The sequence below is a fragment of the Oryzias latipes genome, chromosome 5, assembly GCF_053564925.1.
Source record: "Oryzias latipes strain Hd-rR chromosome 5, Olatipes_Hd-rR_3.1".
In the NCBI taxonomy this organism is placed as follows: Eukaryota; Metazoa; Chordata; class Actinopteri; order Beloniformes; family Adrianichthyidae; genus Oryzias; species Oryzias latipes.
Genome location: NC_136241.1, coordinates 27,257,374 through 27,280,414, shown reverse-complemented (window position 1 = coordinate 27,280,414; position 23,041 = coordinate 27,257,374). Strand labels below are relative to the sequence as shown.

The following is a 23,041-nucleotide window of genomic DNA, read 5'->3' as shown; positions in this document are numbered from 1 at the left end:
GGAGCGCCTGAGCCGTACCCAGCAGCTGCCGATTGAAGCCCGCCCGCCCCGTGCCCAGCAGCGGGCTGTCACGTGGAGCTCCTCATGGCGGGCACGCAGATCCCTGCCGCTGACGTCAGGCGCTGGAAGACTGTGTCGGTCCTAGCCGTCCACGTCCCGGCGCAGACGAACTATTTATGGCAACAGACCCAGAACAACACGAAGGCGCTTTCACTTCTCACTCGTGTTTCTCTGTTAATTCAAAAAAATAAATAATAAATCTGTTCCATCAAACTTATTTTTCTTTATCCCACGTGACTGAATTTAAACAATACTCTTAAATGAAGTGTGTTTAAAAAAACTTTACTGTTAAAAACTAGTATACTTGGTAGATTTATATATATTTTTTAAAAATCAACCAATAATGATGAAAAGTGCAGAAATATCATATTTTAAATTTACACATGATTTTCTGAGCTTATAGGTGAATAACGGTTGAGGATAATAATTAACACTTCTAAGTAATATAGCTGGGCAATTAGGAAACACATGTAATAAAGTTTCTGCTGGAACCTTCCATCTGATATACTATGCTTTTTTTAAACATGAAAACCATGTGACTCGTGAAAGTTGCTTAAAAAAACTTTTCAGGAAAGTCCACGTTTATGAGGGGTGCAAGGAAATTTATAGCTCAGTTATAGCCCGTCTGTTTGCTCTGCAGGGGTTGATGGTGTAGAAAAATGGGGGTTATTTTTTAATGCTAAAAACACACTTTCACTTTTTAAAAAACTGTTTAAATCCATCAAAATGTTTGCACTTTTCCATTTTTAGTCTCCTCCAACATCTTTAGAGGTGTGTCAGTGCACAAGTCTTTGTCAGGGTTCACATCCATTTCAAAATTATTATACACACATAAAAAAAGTAAAATCGACACAAACATAGATTCTAATAAATCGCTCTACTTTATTGTACAAATTGACTTAAAATTGTTTAATCTAAACATTTTCAAGTTACATAATTTTTCTTGTTCCTTATTTTTCTATACAAAAGAAAATATAAGCAACAAACCTTATGTACAAGTAAAGCACAAAATTTCTATCAATAGCAACAAAAAACCCCAGAAAAACCAAAATCCTAAACATTAAAAAAGTTTCATTGAGGCACAAATATACCAATAATGCAACATAAACAGAAATTACCTTAGTGCTTTGTTATCATTTAATTATATGAATCCTGAGCAGACTGTAATAGCATAAGACTGTTTTTTTTACATAGGAAAACTTATTTCTCTTTAAATAACGTAGCACTTAGACTTGAATGTTAAATATGCATTCGTGGAAGAAAACTAACTGCTTCTATTGCTTTCACTAAAAAAAAAAAAGACAAAAGAAAAATTGAATGAATGAAAAGAAATCACAGATTAATGCCATCTTAAAATATTATCTATCTGCTTTAATTATCTGGAGACAGAGAAGAAGATATTTTGAAAAGGACATGGTTGGTGGAACCTAAATCTACACACCAGAGAGGTTGCATATTTAAATTAGGATATTGCACAACATACAAAAATAACATAACAAATACTGCGCAAAATGTCAGGAATATATATATATATAAAACTTTAAATGAAAATTCAAATAAAAGAAACCAATTCTTCCTGTTCAGTAAGGCCATGTGTTGACTAATCCAAAAAGATGTGGCACGGACCCCTAAGCTGAACAGAACAAAGTGGGTGAGTGTTTCTGTCTGAGTGGAATAACACGTGTGTGGGGACACAGCTTCACATCACCTAATAACTACCTATGGTTACAGTGTTTCCCTACCGTTTAAAGTTACTTTCACACTCAGTAGGTGTAAGCTGTGTGCGCTTCGTCCAGGAACTTATGCAGGCTGCTGGGGGTTGATGTTCATGTGCGCAGGTTGTCCCAGCAGGCCAATCCGCTGCTTCTGCTTCCTCTGTTCTGTCATCTGAGCACAACACAGGTTGTATTAAAAAAAAAGAAAAAGTAGTTCAGCAAGCATGTACATATATTTCTACTCTGACCCTTTAAGCATTCAGCTCTCTAAAACTAACAAACTCTCAACACTGCTCAACTGAAACAGGTTCTTCTGAAAAGCTGCCAGCCTCTTCATGCACTTTGCTGCATCTACTGACGAAAGCAGCTCAATACAAACTACCAATTCTGAAACTCAGTCGACAGAAATTTCAGAGATCAAGCGCAGACTGAGTCATAGCACAGGTATTAACATTTAAACCAGCAAGAACAAGAAAGGGCTTTCTGCTCAGAAAAACCGTATTTAACATAAAGTGACGAGGTGTGCTGAAATACAACACAAGTGAGAGGACAAAACTGGTCCAGCAATGACTGCTGGAGGAAACACAAGTCCATGCAGTGGGATGATGTTAAGGAAAAATAGGATTTAAGTAGATCAAATGCTCGATATAAAACTCTGCTGGCAGAAAAACAAATAGCTGTTTCTGATCTGTAATTTTCTGAGTGAGTCAATTTTTCAGGGAATGACCTAATTAAAAATGGGCTGCACAACTTTCTTGTTTTATGCTCTTCCATAAGGGAATTTTCTACCAGAAAAGATCCTGGATGCATAACGTGACTTTTGAAAATCAAAACAAAGCAGACTTAAATGCTGAACTGAGTCAAAATTCGGCCAATGTTCCGCTCGTCTTCCAACAACACAATCATTTCCTTTCGTCTGGGTCAAAATGTCTCGGAAACATCCACTTCCTCAAATTTACTTCTCATTTCAGCAGAAAAATATATTTTTACTATTACTAGAAGTACTAGATTGCTTATCTGTCAGACCTGAACGTACATGCACCATAGGCAGACTGTTTATACTCTTGCAGCATTTTTTTTTTCCTTACTGGCCTCTCTGTCAGTGAATTTTATTAGTTTACATTCAATGCAGTTTCAAAAGAAGACAATAGGGTTCACCTTGCAAGTTTACCAAGTGACAGGTGGATAATAAAACAAGACTGAAAGCCTCACAAGTCATGAACTATGACTCATCGACCTCTTGAATTTAACAAGTCTGCACCTAAAGAGCATCAAACTGCAAACAAAGTAAGGACAATGTCATCCGGCATTCGATGTCATTCAGCTTTCAGAAACCCGCGCTACGCCCGCGACAAACGCTTGCATTTTGTGTCTGCGTCAATCTCGTATTTCGGTTTTAACCCACCTGCTCCTTCAGCTCCGTCAGCTGGCTGGAGAGGTTGGTCACCAGCTTCATGGTAGACTCCAGTTTCTCCTGCAGGTTTCGGATTTCATTCTGCTCCCCGTCTGCGTCGCTGCTGACCAGCGACATGGCCCGCATCCGTGGAAACCAGTCCAGGTTGTGTTCCTATTAAAACCAAGTTTTGTTAGGTTACACCTAAACACAACTGAGATCTGGTGTCATCAACCAACTATCTGCTCTTTCAGGCCGTAAGCATTTCTTCTGCTAAATTTCAAATATAAATAATTTTACATTGAAGCTAAAATGCGATTTCACCCAATTTGATCAGTTTTTGTGGTCTCAGGCCCACTTTACTCCCTTATTGCAGAGATTTCAGTCAAACTTATGATGGGACTTTCCATGCTAGGATCGCACAGGATATGAAATCACTCAAAAAAAGGGCCGTTTCATTACAGGCCCGCGTCATGCCTGCTGTTATCGCACCATCAATGAGGCTGGCATGCCTAACATGAGCTGCAGATGGATGCAGAAACTTAATCATACATGCAGAGCTGAGAGGATCACGCAGCTGGCTCCACAAATGAGCCGAACAGAAATCAAGCTCACGCTCGACTGCGGCTGAAGCCGAGCTGCCCTGAGTAAGGGTGGAGGTGGGGGTTCACGCTGGGACAGTGTTTACTAGACTGCGGAGCATCATGAATGGGACCTTTGACACCACCTTTGGCACAGTATCGTCAGCAGCTATAAAAAAACCTGACAGCTTCACTTTTATGGTTATTATCAAGCCTTTCTGGAAGTCTGAACTGAATGCTTTCAGAATCAAATGTGTGTTTACTTGACAACACAACAATAATTTAAGCTAAGTGAGATTCGGCTTTTCCAATAGAAACCACAATGACTGAAGGTGTAAACGTATTTGACCTCTTCCTTTTTTAGCAAAAAATGTCTGCGTATTTGTGAAAGATGAAAATAAATGGCCAAGAAACTAAATATTACACAAAGAAAAACAGAGTAAATATAAAATTACCTCATTCACAAATTGAAAAAGTCCAAACCTGCTTGAACCTATGGGAAATAAAGTATTGGTGACCTGATTTTAATCATTCTCCAAGACCACATAGGGATGTAGGTCCTACTGTTTGCAATCAGTCTCAGCAAACAGTCTAAATTCTTAAGCTTTAAAGTTGCTCCAGACCATCACATTCTCACCACCATGTTTGACTGTTGCCCTTATGGTCTTATTAGGACACACCGGTACTTTATTGGCTAATATTTCCGATACAGTGGTTCCTCGTATATTTGGGGGGGATTATGTTCTGAAAAAATAACCTGCAATTGGTGAAATCCAAAAAGTAGGACTACAGATGTTTAAAACCCCTGACTACATGATGTATACACTATTTTTTGAGGGATCACTGTAAATCAGGACACTCCATCCAAGAAAATTATATTTTGATTCCAAACAGCCCTCACAATGAATGCCAAATATTTAAAAAATACATTTGACTCTTTTTTTTTTCAATATTAGACCATTGTCATGGTTTCACACTGCAGTTTTTTTTCTCTTCAACATTGTTGGAAAAAGCAATAGAAAAAGCTCCATCTTCCACCGGAGATCCAATTTTTTCTCTTCTTATTCCCTCATTGATTCATGAACTTTGACATTACTATAAGTAATAGAGAATTTCGCCATTGTCGGATGAATAAAGTTTGATCTAATTCTAATTCTATCTAAGCAAAACTTATTTTCATGTTGTTCTGGTTACTGACTTTCTGAGTGAGTCCTCATGACGTTCTTGAGTCATTCTGGTTGTTGGTCACTCTAGGTATCTTTTATTTTTGGACAGTAGGTGGTGATTCTGGAAAGCCTCAAACTCAAAGAAATGTCTTTTCTTTTGTTTTTTAACACATTCAAACTATTATACTTCCAGGAACTTTGCTTGTTTCGTGCTCTTCAAAAAATTCTATGGATGGGAGCACGTTATGCTTCTTTTTCAGATATTTCGCTGTGTTTCACTTTGTCTAACAACTTCTGTTTATGTTATTTCCTTTGATTGAATAGGTCTGATGGGAAACTGAGCTCATCTTTTTTGTAAAGAAAAAGAAACTGTATATGTATTATTTAAAAAGGAGTTCATTAGTTATAAATTAAGGACAAATACTTTTTTTAAAATGTAATTCCTTTAAAAGCCACATTTGTAGTTATGTTGGTATTTTTTTCTGTAATTCAAACTTTCATTATCTGGGGTGCGACAGATTCACAAAATAGGGAGTAAATGCTCCAAATCTAATCAGATGAAATTCCAAAAGAAGATTACACCTAAAATTTAATTTTTAATCCATAAGAACCCATGGTGACATAAATGTGCAGAAGAACACCAGGAATGTGTTTCTGGTTGTGGCTTATCCCATAGAATTTCTTTTTGTTTAAAAAAAAAAGGGGTCTGGGTCAAGGCAGGGAGGGAGGGAGGGAGGGAGGGAGGGAGGGAGGGGGGGGGGGGGGGGGGGGGGGGCTTCTGACTTATGGGCCACAGAGGGTTCTAAAAATGTAAAGAAGGGCTGGACCAGGAGCGGATGCGTGGAGTATTTTGGCCATCCAGCTCATATGAGGAAGAAATTGAATCGGGATAAAAACATGGTTTCATTTTGATCGAAAATGTATATACATGTATTTTAAAATTGAACATTTTGAAGTTTTTGTTTCAAAATGTGCTGCTTTTTTTCTCATATTGGTACCAAATGCACCAATAGGTTGAAATGCAAACTTGAAGAAATGCTGCATTCATGTGGTGTTGGAATAATGGAAAAATGACTGTCCGACTCAGAAAAAACACACATGTACGTCGGAAAAACAACAAATCTTTCGACGCCACAAGAATGAAAAACAACTCCCTGCACCTAAACAAAGGTCAATTTATTTCTAGTGCACTATATATTTGGAGACACCAGAATTACAGGAAAAATAAAGCCTGAAATTAATTTATTTTAGTTTAGCAGGCCAGATTAAATAGTTTAATGGGCTCTGGGCTGTAGTTTGCCCCCCACTGGTCTGGGTTCCCATTGGTTAATGTTTATTTTGACCTCAAAGGGAATATATTTTATTCATTTGTAGGATACAATGAAAAGCACGGAAGGCATAAATAAAAGTAACAGACAAAACACTCAGAAGTTGTGGAGCTTAATGTGTTGGCAGGCAACTCGGCACTTGACTGCTGCATGCCACTGGCATCGAGTGCAGTCAAAAATAGACTAAAGTCATGTGAACGCAAGCTTGTTTAATGAACGCATGTTAATGTTGCAGATGCGTGCCTTTAATCATCACAGGATCTGTCTCAACGGCACATAAACAGAGAGGAAGATTCTGTGTAATCGCTGTGGTCACTGGCAGGTAACAGCACAGTACCAAAGAAGGGAGCTGAAAAAGTCCCTGGGTTTCAGTGGTTGATTTTGAGATGATGGGGAGAGTGGGGTGGCCGTGCGCACCACAAACCAGTTTTAGGTCAGATGGCAGCCAAAGGGGAATCACAAAACACTAAGATAATGACTGGAGCGCACTCATTCTGAAAAGAGGAGAGAACGACTGTGAGTTTGTTCCATTTCCTGAATGCAAAGTCAGAGCGGCTGTGTTTATCTGGCATGTGTGCAACATCTATGTGCAGCTGCCCTAATGAGAACACTGCAATGACGTATTCTATTCAGTCCAACCTCAAATAAGTACAAGTTCATAAAAATTGGGAGCAAAACTCCAAAAAGCGATGTTCTACATCACTGCAAACGAACACGGCTGATTATCATTTCAAAAAAGTCCTCGATTACAGATAAAAACCAGAATGCACTGATTATCCAACTCTGAGCACCAGTGTTACAGTAGCAAGGTTTGGTGTCTCTTCATCCCCACGATGTAAAAGAACGAAAGAAACAAGCAAAGTTTCAGTTTAGATTAGGCAAAAAGACAACTGAAATTTGGAAAATGGAAATCACCAACTTCAGTGTTCCCCCTCCCCACACTTCTCTGCCAGGCCTTTCCTGCAGTTATAGCTAGAGTAGTTAAAGATAAAACTAACGGCAGAAAAGAAAGTGAAAAAGACGCTCAGTGAGTTGAGGATCATGTGGCGGACTTGATAAATGACATAACGTTCAGCCATGCTTGCTTGGAGGGATATTTGGTTTCTACTCATGGAACTCTGCCCTTTCAGCTCTACAGCATCTGGATGAATCCAAGCAGAAAAATACACAAACCCCTTCTAAATCAGTTTCAAACTCAAATACCCAAATGCAAAGATTGTACCACATTGACAGAAAAACTCCCAATGGTCCCAAAATTGTATTTGAATTTGACAGATGAACCTTTTGGGAAAACATCAGCTCTGTGTACACAGATTTAAAGACGAGCCAAAGAAAAGAACAATGCTGCTACTGTAAAACACGGAGGAGGTTCGGTTATAGTTTGGGCTGCTTTGCTGCATCTTGGAAAAAGTTTTTAGTCTGTGCAGATTGAATACAATCTGGAGTCTAAAACGGGTTATGGAGCAGAATGCTATGAGTCAAAAAGCCTAGTCCCAGACATAGGTCACAGGTCTTCCCGCATGATTATGACCCAAATATGCATTTTATAACGTATAAGGTGACCTTCAATGAGCTCTGATCTTAACCACATCAGATATCAGTGGAAGGAAGTGAAGCAGGCTGCTTGGAGAAGATGCCCTTCAAACCTGAGACAGTCTGAGGTCTTTGTTCATGTGGAGTGGACCAAAATCGCAGTGGACAACAGCAAAATCATATCGTCTGTCTCAGGTATCTTTTGACTGCAGTGATTGACTCAAAAGGTCATACAAGAAAATAAAAAGTTAGAAGTACCATTGTTTTATCAAGGACTGTTTAATTATTTGCTTTGAGTTTAAAGACCCACTCCTATCATCTTTCAAACCATTTTAAAAGCATTCCCAGCAGGTCTTTTAATTATGATTAAGCAGTTTTGAGGCCAAATCAAAACCTTTAAATGTCCTCCATCAGAAAAATGCCACAAGAACACAAAAAACACCAGATTCTGTTAAACAATTCAAAAGCAATTTGGAATTTTCATTGGTTGACCTTAAGGAATGTAAGATTTATTAGTACTTTAGATACAAGTTAGTGCAGGGATCATTGTGGGTTTTGTTTAAGAGAATGAGACAATTTCGTCTGTGTGAATATTTGCCGTTAAAAGATTGATGTTTATTTTTTAAATGTAATTTTTACGTTGTAGTAAAGAAGGTAAACTGAGAGACACATTGCTGAAAAAAAAACAGCCAATAGAAGATACTGACACAAAGGAAAAAGAGAAGGTGAAAGGCATGTTTGGCAGCAGAGATGCAAATAGTGAGTGACTAATTAGTCTGCGTCATGGTGGTCAGGTTGTGGGCATTACTAATGTATAGACAGTGGCTGATATAATGGGTTGTTGTGTTCTTATTGCCCATCAATGTTTACCATCGGTCTGACCATACAGAGCACAAATCATTAAACTTCCTCCACCTTGCAAAACAGAAAGGTGTGGACCAAACTTTCTGTTGTTAACCACTACAATAATAATTGCAGTAATTGGACTTATTTGGGTCTTTTGCCCACAACAGAAACCCTCAGAAGTTATTGTCACAAACAAATTGTAGCTCAGAGCTTGACACATTTGAACATAAATCTGAAAAAAAAAAAAAAAAAAAAAAAGAGTAAATTTCTCCTCTTGCTAATGATTTGGAATTCCTTTTCAACAATAACATGACATTTTTGTATATGTATATGTATATCACAATTTAGATTTTTTTCTTGCATGACAAGTTTAAAATAATATGTTTTATGATTCAATTTTCTTAAATCTGACTTAGTGGGAAATGTGACACAACTTTGTGAGGGCTTGCTTTTCTCTTGCAGCCCAGTAAAACAAAACCTTTACATATCTCTCTGTCATGGCCCATAAATCAAGAAAGGGTGTGATAAGGATTTGACGATAAACACGTTTATTATCTTAAAGGAGTGTTTAGGCTTTCTGGTTGCTGTTGCTCACAAAACACACACAAAAATTCATCTCTAATGTTGCGTCAACATAAATCATCAGGCCTCCTAATCAATGTAACAGTAATGGCTGATTGGTAACGACAATGATAATTGAGGACGTTTTGAGTTTACCAAATGGACTCGTTTCAAAATAGAATAAATCGATTGTCTTGAAAATTGCATCATTGCACCATTTGGATTGAGACATGGCAGGTTTATTTTACTATAACATAAAAACCATAAAGTGCAGCACACATGTGATGGCAGCCAAAATTGATCAATCCATGATTCCAGTCCGATGTGGGGAAACGCTTTGAATTTAGCAAAGACGTGTGACCATAACAGCGTAGTAGAATGTTTGTATCATTTTTGTGTGGAAAACACAAGTGTGGGCTGAACTTAAGGAAATTAAAAAGTGAATGGTTTGATATTAATTCTTTTTTGCTTGTTTGTTTGTACACATATTTAATTTACACTTGATTATCTCGCAAGAAATAGAGGGAATCTGGAAAACTTCACCTGCTCTGTTCAATACCCAGGTAATTATCTCTGAGTCACATTGGTTGAAGTTTTGCCTAAAGATGTCCTGATGTGACGTCGGTGGATCTAATGAAATGATATCAACTATGAATCGGATCATCAACTGCAAATAATGATATGAATCGAAGCTTTGTTGAAATAAACAGTTACACAGCTACTCCATCTATTGTTCTCACCTATTAAAGGAGTTGAAAAGTCTTGCTGCCCTCATCAGTAGTTTATTTTCTGAGTCACCTGATGGACAAAGTCAATGACAACAGTCTGCCGCCGGAAGCTCTGCTGTGTGTTTGTGTGTTGTGTAAAGGAATGTGGTCTAGCCAACAATCTTAGCTTAGCTAAACTCTGTATGAAATTGCAAAGAGTGGTCTCCTTTTCCACATGCAACTCTAGTGGTGAAACATATTATTTAAACTTTGTTAAAAAAAATGAACACATACATTTTAACCTTTTAAAATAAAAAAATACATCAGGAACAATACTACTAGAAGAGACAAAAACGCTAATAAAATCTCTGCTCACCGATTTTACTTAAGAAATTTGCACCAAAAATACGTCAATTACATTTTCCCATGGATGTTAATACACTAAAGACGCGCTGTTTATTTGACATCAGTAGCCCGGCACTGTTTCCATGAAAGCACTTCCAGTAAATTGATGAGCGCAGACCCAAATAAAGACTCTACAACACGCTGGTTCAATGGAAGTGACGGAAGTACATTTTTCATGATTGAAACCGCACGGGCAGTGACAGAGAAACAGGATGCTGTGTGGTTAAAACAGCAACAGAAAACGTCAAAGTCATGCCACAAGCCACCTGATATGGTGACAGCCCACTCACTTACAGACCAAGGAAAAAAACAAGAAAAAGAAAAATCACACATTTCAACAGACGACAATATTTGTAAGAATTTCATTTTCCCCCTGCTGTGGCGGCACGTCCACACGGAGAAGTCGTAAGCAAAGACATTTGAAAGTTGCAGCAGGGACTGCCGTCTCCAAGTGTCAGACGCAGTAAGCAGTAATTGGGCCAATGAGTGTGAACAATGCATCATCTTTTTACACATTTGATGTGACATTTCACCCAGAGCTCTTTACTGTTGACGTCAATCCCAGTCATTGTCAGAGTAGTCTGACTTGTACACCCCCTTATGTCCAGCCGCATCTTCCATGTTACAGTAGCATCAAGAAAAACGAAACAGAGACAAAAACCCGCAGAGAAAAAAAATATATATATAAAGCTCCAAAATAACATTTCTGGTAAAGTATATTTCCAACAGTAACGAAAAAAATTGTTTTCTTTTTGTTTTTCCAAGAAAGTATAGCTAATCTCCAGATTTAAATCACCAGATAAAATTTCCAATAAATAAAACAAATCCTGCATAAAAATACTAGAATCAGAAAAGATGCCATAAGCAAACTGTTACAGCAAAGCACCAGAATACATAAAAATAAAAATAAATAAAAATAAGAGTAGAAATGTTTGCAGCATCAGAAGTCATTGTTTCACCAGTGAGCATTAATTGCACAGTGAACCACCACTTACAGGTGAGGTAAGACATTATTTGTTTAAGGGAGGTGTTCTAAGACATTATTTGTGTTTTACTGAAAAAAACTTTTTTCCCTTTTTTTTAATTTTACATAAAAACAATTTTAACAATTGATCTTGAATCCGTTTGAAAAAAAATGAAACCATTTTCTCTGTTTTATTTGAAACTTTTTACTTTATCTGCACAGCATACGCACATCATTTCTTACATATTTTGCATGAATGCAGTTTAAAGTTTGCAACTTGCTGCACAGTTAGTCAGCCAGTTCTCTGGAAGATGGCAACCACAAAATGTCAAATGAATGCAGGTTTTATTGGTAAATTAAATTATTGATTACTGAAATACTCTTCTCACTTTGCCCTAAAAGCCCATGACCTCCTCCTAAAGACAAAAGCACATATCTCCCCGGCTATAGTGTAAAGTAAAAGATAAAAAAAAAAATAACTTGACTTAAATGTAAAAATTTGAAAACATGTTTTCAAAAAAAAAAAAAAAGGTTTCACTTTCTGTTTAAATTTCTAACAAAATAATTTAAATCAGAAAATCAAGTCTATACTGTAGATACACAAGACATGTCTGCTCTTTTATATGTATTCAAGTCAATCTATTTAAAGAACACAATGAAAAATTTAATTTAAAGTGTTTAATTTAAAAGTTCTGACAAATACCCCCACTGGTGGGAAAAGCCCAAAATACTCAACAACATTTAACTCAGCATATCTCCACAAGTTTAGGGGTCGATAAATTTTATTGCTGAAAAGGTAAGACATGAATTGAATCACTACAAAATAAAATATGTATATATATATATTTAGTTGTCTTTCTAAATGCCGTATGAACACAAAAATAAAATCCCAAATGTTGTACGTTTTTCTACTTATATAGGCCTTTATTCCCAGAGGATAAACTCAATCTTTTGTAAATTGGTAAAGTAATTTGTGTTAAGAAAATATATAAAAGTAGATTGTAAACAAGTCTACCTGCATTTTGATGGTATAATTATAAAAATGTCAATCCGTACTTTCTCATGTTTGTAGAAATTAGTTACTAATAGTGAATTGTGACTTTTTTGATACCAGACTGGACTAATTCCTTAAATTTACCTGACTTTCACCAAAGTCATGAAACTGATCAAAATACAGCTGATTTGGACAGTTTTTCTGTGTAAAAGCACAACAGCTTCCTGGTTCCTGGCCTCTTAACTTTTAAACATCCTGCCAAACGTGTTTGCTGTTTTCCTGGAAAATCTATGGCAGAAGAATGACAGGTCTGTCAACCTACCAGAGGTCAGGAGGGAAAGGAAAAGCAGGTCATGAGGATCCAACAGGCTGCTAGGCTGGGTCACACCCAGCTGAAAAGAGTTCTGCACTCTTGTTTTTCGAGAGAGATGTTTGGTTTACTGGCTTGAACTTGAACTGAAGCATGTAGACGCTGTTGTCTCTGCATGTTTATATATTGGTATTAATGCTTAGGGATTATTGTTCTTTAATATGGGTAGAAAGGCTTTTTATAGCCTATACGCTGAGTTTCTCCCTGTCAGTTTGGTATGTTGGTTGTCAGGGTTGAACCAGGGAAATCCTGCATAGTGGTCTCCTGCGAGCGACGTAGTGGGAGTGGGACATCTTGTGAAGACCAGATTAAATAATCAAAGCAAGCAATAGACAGATAAACCTAAAAGAAAGGAACAATATCCTTTCAAGAATGTAACCCTTCCTTGTGAACGGTTAATGCTCTTTGTGAGAGAAGCTCTATGAGCGTTTTGATCTTTTTGGACTGCATGAAGAAGCTGCATGTGAAGCTGGGGGTCAATCGTAATAGACAAGCCAATCACCTGACAGGTCATCAAGGTCTGCATAATGTGCAGCGTCTCTGCTAAGCCTGAAAGCTGCTGATCAGAGAGCCCCCATGACCAACTCCGTTAGGCTCCCAGGGGTCCAAGGTTAATAGGAGAGAGACGATGGGGGTTAATCCAAAATCAGGTGATTACTCACAAGACTGACCACAGCCGATCAAGAACAAAGACAGAAAACTGGGTTAAATATAATAGGAAACCTTCAGAAACCAGCAGCAGCAGCACAAGTGCGTCAGAAAAGCAACAGCTTCACAAAGTGGGGCTTTCCTGGAGCGATGAAGTGCTCTCTCATGGTGTACATGTCATGAGTCTGCTCGGCAAACAAAACAAGCATCATTTTTTTACATTTTTTTTTTACTTTTTTACCAAAGATTTTAACTGATGACTCTCGGTTGCTTTCTCAACCGTGACCTCAAACGGAGAAACAAAAGACAAAAGTGCTAAACTCTTTGCTGCATCCACATCTCAGGGTCCATGATGTGCATGTGAGCGCGTGCTCAGTGACTGAGCCCGGCACAGCTGCTTCGGGGGATTAACACCATTTAAGCCAAACGCAGACTCTGAGTGAGCGCGCTCCATTCACAAAGCTGACTGATAGGATAATACTTTAGGATTACATACCTATGAAGGTGAGGATTACATAACAGTCTGGACCAAAAGAGGCAGAAAAATGTGAAGGCATTTCTGAATAAAGGCACAGAATGCACAAGCAACCAGGAAGAACGTTCTTTTTCCAAAAAATAAAGTGTTTAAGAGGATGCTCAAAGTCTAAACAGGCTAAAGGCATTTGTTAACATCTATTATACCAAAATTATAAGGTTCTTACAGTCATGAAAATATAAGAAAGAGAAACAAAGACTTAAAAAGGTCATCACCAGGAGTGTCAAAGTGTTAACTTAAATATTATATTTTGTCCTAGTATCAGTCTTAAAAAAACCTTTACGAGCATCTAAATTGGCTGTTAAATGTATGTAATACGTACAAAAAACAGTGAATTGTTACAGGATTATTTTATAATAGGCCTAGAATGTTATTAATCAAACTGTAACCTTTGTGTGGCATGTTTAAAGTTTAAAACAGCGCCCCACCAGAAAGTTTGCAAAAGTTCTTTGTCTTCATTTCTGAAGATGGAGATCATAAAGTGTAATGTAACAACAAGTACCAAGTAGCAAATGTGTTTTATTGATATTGATGTAAAAAAAATTGGATTATATTTTTCAATTCATAGATTTGACAATGGAAACCGTGGGGGGCATTCATTGCATCATTTAGATCTGACCTTAACTAGATCCTTATTATACCATGGTCCGGGTGAATACTCGATTCTGATTGGCTGCTGGGTGCGCATTAAAAAGTGATATACCACAGGATAACCACACGGTGAAAAAAGAAGTTCTGGTCACCTAGTTTAAATGTTTTGTATCACTGCGCCGGCTTCTTTAAAACAACCTTTTGCTTCATCATTTGGACAAAAACAAGCGGTAACAGGTGAACTTTCTCTCTGACCTGATGCTTTATTCAACCCATCGGAAAGATAAGCATATATATATATCGCTGTATATCGCCGAATTTTGACTGCAGCGGTGGTGTGGCGCGACGCCGACTATTTGTAAGAAAAGCGGTCCAAATCGGGAAAAAAAACAAGAATTACATGGTATAAGCGGGTTAATGGCCTTCGAAGTGTGCATTATCATTTTTTAACGCACTTCGTGGAAGCAACCGTCCTCCACTGTGTTAAAAAGTGATAATGCACACTTCGTCGCCCAGTAACCCTTACGTAACCGCTGTACTATCTCATTGTATTTAACTGTGCTGTTTTTTTACTGTTTATTTTACTTACGTATATATTTCTCTGTATTTTTTTCCCTACTTAAATGTTTCTTTTTCTGTCCATGTTCAAAAGAAGGTTCAAATTAAAAGAAGTGTGGATGTGCTAAGTACTGCATCATTATGTTCTTAATAAAAACTTTCATGAAAAAAAATCTTAAACTGTCAAGATCGACATACGTACTGTGATGCTTGATTGCCCACTAAAATAGGAACAAACTAACCATCTTCTACATTCTAATGTCTTTTCTGCTGCTGTCCAATCCTGCAAAGCAGCATCAAATTATAAAGTTTACAATTTGTGTTAAACGCTTTTTGGGTAGTTTTGCAATTGTGTTAAAATGTGTTAAATGCAGATGTTTTAGCGTTGTTTATCTGGGACTTTGATAAAAAGGAATTTAAAAAAAAGAAAAGAAAAAAAAGGAAAAAATGTTCAATTTTTACACCTACAAAAAAAAGCACGAAGAGAAAAGGTTGTTTTATAAATACATGACCTCTTTTCTGCTTCACCAGAACATTTATGCATACCTATGGTCCAATATAAATAAAATATTTAAGTAATAAATATGATGCATAAAAAGCCAAAAACATATTTTGTAAAATATTTTAATAAAGAAAACACTTTTAATGATCTTTTTATCCTGTGAAAATCTTCTTTTGTGCTGCTTTTTTAATTCAGTAATTCCTATCTTGCACCAAACTATCTTGTTTGTCTTTTATAAAAATACAAATCTTCCGATATTATATTTCCAATAAAAATTATTGAAATATGTTTGGATGTGAATGATTGATACTTTTGTCTAATATTTATGCAATTTAAATTGAAAGAATTGTACTAAACTGAACCAATTCAGTACAAATGTCATTTTCCCCAAATAAATTAAATAAACGGTGGATTGTAATTTTAAAAGTATTGGCTTAAACCTCTGCAGGGAAACTGTTTAAAATGCAATTGCACGTTAGCATCCTCACCCGGATCATTTCTGCCACGTAACTCTCTGGACCTGTGTACTCTGTGGAGTCCTTGACCTTCACCAGGACGATGAAGAACAAGTAGTGCCACATGTTGTGCTCAACTTTGATGTGCTCCTCAAAAGTAACTGTCTTGTTGTCAAACTTGTCTCTTTCCAAACCTAAAAGTGGAAAAATGCACACATGCAGACCAAACAAACATTACTCTCACTTCTCAAAAGTAAAGAAGCTGCATGATGAAATAATTGTTCTACTCATCTAAATGAGTGGGAAAAAAAGAGGAAACGGGGTCATGCGGGAATGTGCAAATAAAAACGTCAGCGGTAAGTCTTACTCATAGCCTTCAAGTAACATTTTTCAGCACTAAATCAGCTTTTAAAAGGTTTTGTCGGGCGTAACACGAAAGGGAGTATGCCGGGTTGCAACACACAAAGTTTGAGCGAAGCACACTTTCAGAAGAAATGCGGCGCAGCGACTGCCGAGGCCAGTGTCTGTGTACAGTCTAACGTGGTCAAGCACCATATGGCAACAGGAAGAAACACTCCTCCTCCACAGCAGCACCTACCATGACTAACTATTCATTCTGGGAAGAGGAGGCGTGGGGTGTTTAACCAGAAAAACAGCCCTCATTTTGCTAACAGCCTCGATGTGAAGCTGCAGAACAGCAGCTTGTATGAGAGCTGCGGTGCTGGAGCAGACCACTCGATTGTCTTCTCCTAAATTGATGTCACCTATAGGCTTTGGTGTGTGCATCTCGTCAGGCTCAGACTGCAGTTTTAACACGGACGGAAATGAGCGCCATCTTTGTTTGACTGTTAGACGGGAGTATTATAAGAAAATAATCATGAAAAAAAAAAACAAAGTAAAAGATGTGCCCTAAAGATTGGACGCAGAAGAAAAAAGGAAAACACACATGTAAATATATCTACACAAAAGAAGTCAAATAAATCTTCTCACCGCAAATAAAACAGGTCGTCTTGAGGATTTCCTCTTTCTTCTGTTTCTCACTCCTCAGGTCAGCGAATGTGTCAATGATGACACCAAAGATCAGGTTTAGAACAATAATGATGACCATGAAGAAGAAGAGCAGGTCATAGATAACTCTGGCTGCAAACAGGGGTTCCTGCCAAAGTAAAAAAACAAAACAAAACTGCATGATCACTTTTTTTATTTAACACAAGAGAATTCCCCTTTGCGGTGGGCTAGTATTTCCAGTAAAGATGTGTTTATATACTGTATGTTTAAATGAGCTAAAGCATTGACTTTAATTACAAGTACTTCCCACAAAATTAACTTTCAAATCTGTTTACATGAAGCAGTCCTCACAGATGTACACAGAAATGTACAGCTCTGCTGTGTTTTGACTGATTTCAATAACGTTGGCTTCAAAACCTACAGATCCTAATTCTAAAAGTTGATTCTTGGTTGTCCAATCAATGCGCAGTTTTCAACATTTGCTTAACAAATCTGAAAAACCAAAACCTTTCGCAGACAGATAAACACCTCACCATTTCTACTTTCATCGTGCTACTGACCTATTACTAATTCATAGAGTTTGTGCAGCTGCATTTCAAATATGATGCAAAAGTGTAGGTGGGATCTGTGGGGCCCCCTGGTGACACGACTTAAATAAAAGCACACTGAATGTACCGAGGTAACCTAGTGCAGTGTTTTTCAACCAGTGTGCCGCGGCACACTAGTGTGCCGTGGGAGATGGCCCTCATTAACTGATCTAAAAACATTTCCCATCTCCAGGATTTTAGCTCTCTGTTCATCCAAACAGGCCCTGATAAAACACTGAGTAGTTAGGAATATAAAAGATCGTAAAATACCTTTTCTTTGCGTTTATTTTATTTTATTAAAGACATTTTGATAAGAATGACGTACCGCGATTCAGCTGCACCTTCGGCTGTATTTTGGAAAAGTCCCGTGTTGGGGGGGTTAATCACATGTCATCGGTCTGACCAATCAGAAGTGCTTAAAGTCTTCACTTCCTTGTCCCTATTTAGCTCGTAAAGTCGCTCAGTTCTAACAGAAATACCAGCTAAAGCTCGTCTTTAGCGGTGTAGCTTTCCACAGAATCCGGTATCAGACCGTGGAACAAGTGAACAAAACAATGAAGCTCCAAAAACCGATCTTCGGCCGCTTTATGCACTACATTTCCCATGATGCATTGGGTTGTGAGAGTGACAGCGCAAAAGGAGATCTGTTGTTAAACGTCTTGAAACTAACGAACACACAAACTGTTTTTAAATCTTCTAACTTAACTTTTATTCCATCTTTTAGAAAAAAACAGCTGCAGTTTCCAGCTTTTTCTGTAACAATTATCTCAAAAATGCATGTGAGATTGTGCAGGGGCTGTAGATCAATACAGACTATGAGTGTTTCCTTTTTTTTTTTTTTTGGATGCTGGTGTGCCGCGGGATTTTTTTTAAGGTTAAAGTGTGCCGTGGCTCAGAAAAGGTTGAAAAACACTGACCTAGTGTATCTTTATGATATTTTCACATTTATCTGACATACTTCATTTAACTGTGACTAGTTTACAAACACATTTCAATAGGGAACAAGTACTTTTTCACAGCAGTTTTTTATGTGGTTTCACACACACACACACACACACACACACACGTATATACATACATATATACATATATATACACACAACAATTTATACAAGTAATTTGGTTAATGTTTGGCTCAAATGGCTGTTAAAAACCCTCATAGATTGGATGCTTTTCCCCAGTCTGCACAGCAACTATCAGTTGCTGGTGGAATGCTTTCAGCTGAGCACATCCCTCAATCATCCTGAGCTTCTGTTGACAGATTGCAGCCTTTTACTGCATTTAACAAACCAACCACCCAATTCAAGCTGCACAGGCAGTGGTGAAATACAGGCTGTGTGCTTTGTTTTCACAAAAAAGCAGCTCAGGATAAGATGGGAAAATGGTTTCAGGCTTCAAGCAAAATGTTTTATGCTGTTTTAGGTGACGTTGTGCTTCTGTTCACCATTACCTCTTTGGATGGTTTTCTTAACACGTCCCCAACACCTCCTCCACTCCGGAGGCCATGGCTCAAGACAGTGACAATACACATGAGCAGTGAATCGCACGTTCGCTCTTTGTCCTCAATTACCACTGATGGGTGGACTGCAATGGAAGCTGTAAAACAATAAAAATGACCCTTTTAGATACATGTCTGAGATATAATCTGCATTAAAAAACATGAAAGAGTAGACTTCTATCACAAATTAGAAAAATGTGTTTAGTCCAAAAAGCCACATTTAAATGTTTGAGTTTCCTTTAAACCTCAACAGAAAGAAGGGGTAATCAGACCATAATTAGCTAATCCAGGTTGTGTCTGATTTGGAAGTCTTGATAAGGTCAGAAATGAGGCGTTGGACAAGACAGTTTTGGACATGGCTGACTGCTCAATGTTAGGGTGTTCAGTTGAAAATGAGCCTCTGTGCTATCACTGAATGGTTCCAGAGACCTGATGGGGTTCAATCTCATGACTTTTCCACCTCGAGCCCCCTTCTTCAGGTCTAAAGACTAAAAGGAGTTTGACCCCTCTCCCTGAGAACCCAGAGCTGACCCACCCCTCTCCAGTCCCATGATTGCTGACACAGTCTGACTGTTCATCGCTGCAGATTGCCTCTGGCTGAGCCACCCAGAGCCACAGTCATTCACACAAAAGCCGAAAGACAAAGCAAACATACACAGACATGAGCACAGTCACACACCAACACTCAGGAATCTCCTACAAGAACAAACACGAACTTCTTTTTTTTTTTTTTTACTGAAAACAGCTATTTGACCCCAAAGAGCAGCTTCGGCCTTTGGAGCAAACTTTTACCTTTGGCTTCAACCTACCATCCATGACTGCCTCTGAGGTGCAGTTTTCTCCATTTTCCTTCTGACATCCACCACTGGAGAAAAACTCCCCCACCATGCTGGCTCCATGTTCTGTTTGGAAAAAAATATTAGGTCCTCATTTCACCTTTGAAAGACATACATTTTTTAAGCCTAAACATGCTTAAATAAGGGTCCTAAAGATGAGGATTAATCTGTCAATTTAAAGATCCTGTTGGTTCCTGTTCTCAATTTTAAATAAAAAAAAAGGGCAGCTCATAAAATTTCAACTACATTATTACATTGTTACAATACAGGCACATACTGTAAAAACATTTATTTCTGTTATCAAGTTGGATTGTTTTATTTAGGTTAAAGCGAACTGACTTGCTTGTATAACAAGCCCCTAGTGGTGACTTCATTAACTGACCTAACTCCAGTTTTGTTTTTAAAAGTGCTTCACTCTGGAAGTCAGAGAGTAGTAGAAGAAGACAATATTGAAAACATAAAGTAGTTGGAAAGTTTACAAGATGAAGGCAAGTCTTAGAATGACGACTCTGGTGAAAATTGTGTTTTTTATGCTTTTCACATGTGGCATTTTTTCAAGATGGAGGACACATATTAAGAAAATTAATCTCAGAGTTGCATTAGTAGAGTATTTCTTTATGCAAATTGTTGTAAGTTAAGAGCAGACAAAAAAAGCTATTTGAAAAGGAGTAAATCTGTGACAAAGAAAATACACAGGGTAGGCCACGAGCTTCTCGCTCCACAACAGGGATGGAAAGGGGGCGGCGTTGCTCCGCACCAACGGTCCGCAACTCGGACAAATTTCTAATGAACTCCTGCTGCTCTGCAGAAACTATGTCTATGTCCTAGAAAACAACACAGGTTCTTTGATTCTGCCAGAAAATGGTATAATCATATTTAAAAAACCACTGGGAATGCTTTTAAATATGATCGGAGTGGGTCTTTTACAAAATTGCATGAATACACAAGACAAGTGATTGGAATGAATATTTCATTTAAGCAAAAGCTTTTAAGAACTGCACTAAATTTATGTTTATACCTGTTTTAAATAGGGGTCACCTTTCTTTTTAGAAAATTTGATTACTTTTTTGCTTGACAAACCACCTTACAATCACTTTTTGAATGAACCTGGCCTCAGTTATTTTCATCTTTTTACCTGCTTTAAGGCTAAAAATGTCCGCCTTAAGAAGAAAGAAAAGAGATCTATGCCTTTGTCATCGATGTTTTTGTGATAACTGATCTTTTTTTTATAGAAAAAGCTGCAGCAGCATGATCTTGTTGACATCAATGAATCAACATGCAGGAATGAATCATCAGGCTTCTTTTTCCTGTTAGGGGGGAGATATTTCTCTCCAGTCTTGCCTCATATGTGCACAGTTTAGGTAAATAAACCAAATTGCTTTCCGATGGGTCTTTTGGGCCTTTCATAAGAAGCAATGCTAGAAATCTGGTCTAAACCGGAATTAACAGGCAAAATGGATTCAATAGTTTTGCTAGTTTAATTTTTTTTAATCTAGGATCTTAAAATGTCTTTTATGAAAATAATTTTTCTATAATTACATACTTTCCAGAAAGAATTCACTTTACATGAGCCCAATCATATAAACTCATCTGGATAAAATGGGCATTGACTAATTTAATTTAGCTCTTAAAAACTTCATAAGGTTTAACTGGAATTCTTTTGTTACCATATCCAGACATTGCCAACCAAATGGTTGCTCATTTTATGTTAGTTAAAATATTTTTTATCTTTAATATTTTCTAACGACTCGAAGAAAAACTTCTTTTTCTTTCAATTTGATGCTTTTAGAGGTTTCTCTGGTCTCTGCCTTGCTGCTTTGTCTTAACAACTTGACTTCATAAAACCCTGTGTTCAAACATTTTATCCACACTTTTATGCAAAACTGGATGTTTTTATAGTTTAGAGATGGTGAAAAGAAGAATGTAAAGAAACATGGTTCTTGGCGTACCAAGTGTTTTGTTGGGTATCCTGTCGACGGCCAAAATGAAATCGTCTTTGAAGAAGATGTAGCCTACTATGGAGAAGAGGTATACCAAGATAAGAGCCAGCACGGCAGTCAGGACAATGGAACGGCCGTTGCGCGTGACGCTCTTTATGACGTTGAGTAAGGTCTCTTCTCGGTAAACCAGATCAAAGAGCTAAAAGGAATGCATAAAACACAAGCACAAAAACATGAGTTTTAAAAAGAAAGAACTGAGCGAGAGATTGAAATGTACTATTGCTTTTGATTGTGTGTAAGCATGCTCACATACTAGAAGGCTGTAAAAGAAGACATGGACAAAAACTCCCAGGCCACAGATTATCAGGTAGAGCAGGTGATACAGGAACTCCACATCCATGATCATGGCTTTGTATCCACGTGTGAAGGTTCCTCGGTTTCCGACAAAGCTCGTCAGGAATATCACCTTATTACAGAACTGAGAAGGAACATAAAACAACACTCTGCAATCTGCTGCATGGTATCATTAATGCTTTCCTGTCGTCCACTTACATTAAAACCCCCCAGGAGCAGCAAGGTGGGCTCTAAACCCACAGAGAAGATCAGGCGCAGAATAGTGGAGGCAATAAGTGCCCTGATTCCATGAGGCTGAGGCAACACTATGACGATGGCAAGAGACACCAGCATGGCGATCCACAGTAAGGCTGAAAGATGAGGCTCCAGAGTGCCTGAGGAAACAGAGAGAGGTTTGAAAACTTCTTTAGACATTTTTTCTAACAGCATTCATTTTTTTCTCCAGTAATGCAAGCAATGCATATTTATAGACCTCTGTAGACCTCTTGTTGTTATGCAGAATCTACCAAGTGTGACTGCTACTTAGGTCTTAGTTACATGCACTCGTACAGGGGATTGACCTGTATGGGTACTGCTGATTTTTGGGTTATCTGGGCCTGTGGAGGGTCATAGACAGGAGTACTCTGCTCTTAAGTGGAGTGCAGGTGTGTCTTGCAGTTCCCTTGTGGCTTGTGCAGTCACCTTAATAGACGTCATCTTAACATTTTGCGCTGGCCCCCTGTGTGCTCAGTACAGTTTTGCCTATTTGTGCCTGCTGACAACCCCTATCCACCCATAAGGGCAGTGAGTAAGGCATTAGCTGCAGAAAATGCAAACACGTTCACCTAATTTTGTCATGGTTTGAGTTTCTTTTGTATTGATTTTTGCTTTCTGTCTTGTTCTGTCATGGTTTGGTTCTGTTTCCTG

The 23,041-nt window shown here is 37.9% G+C and overlaps 1 protein-coding gene across 13 annotated transcripts in view; it reads right to left on the bottom strand.

The window, feature by feature from the left end:
- Window positions 1-918: 918 nt before the first annotated feature.
- The window catches only part of LOC101155104 (inositol 1,4,5-trisphosphate-gated calcium channel ITPR1), a 109,261-nt gene continuing 87,138 nt past the window's right edge, over window positions 919-23,041 (bottom strand). For 11 of the 13 annotated variants that reach the window (XM_020703415.3, XM_078948070.1, XM_078948072.1 and 8 more), the window contains 9 exons: window positions 22,334-22,509; window positions 22,095-22,259; window positions 21,791-21,980; window positions 19,815-19,907; window positions 18,958-19,103; window positions 16,903-17,068; window positions 15,946-16,106; window positions 3,181-3,342; window positions 919-1,947 (listed from right to left, as the gene is read on the bottom strand). In XM_020703415.3, coding sequence (XP_020559074.1) covers window positions 1,861-1,947; window positions 3,181-3,342; window positions 15,946-16,106; window positions 16,903-17,068; window positions 18,958-19,103; window positions 19,815-19,907; window positions 21,791-21,980; window positions 22,095-22,259; window positions 22,334-22,509 — 1,346 coding nt within the window. In that variant the 3' untranslated portion in view covers window positions 919-1,860. The remainder of the gene's footprint in view (window positions 1,948-3,180; window positions 3,343-15,945; window positions 16,107-16,902; window positions 17,069-18,957; window positions 19,104-19,814; window positions 19,908-21,790; window positions 21,981-22,094; window positions 22,260-22,333; window positions 22,510-23,041) is intronic. The other 2 variants (XM_078948078.1, XM_020703424.3) reach the window with 1 other exon arrangement.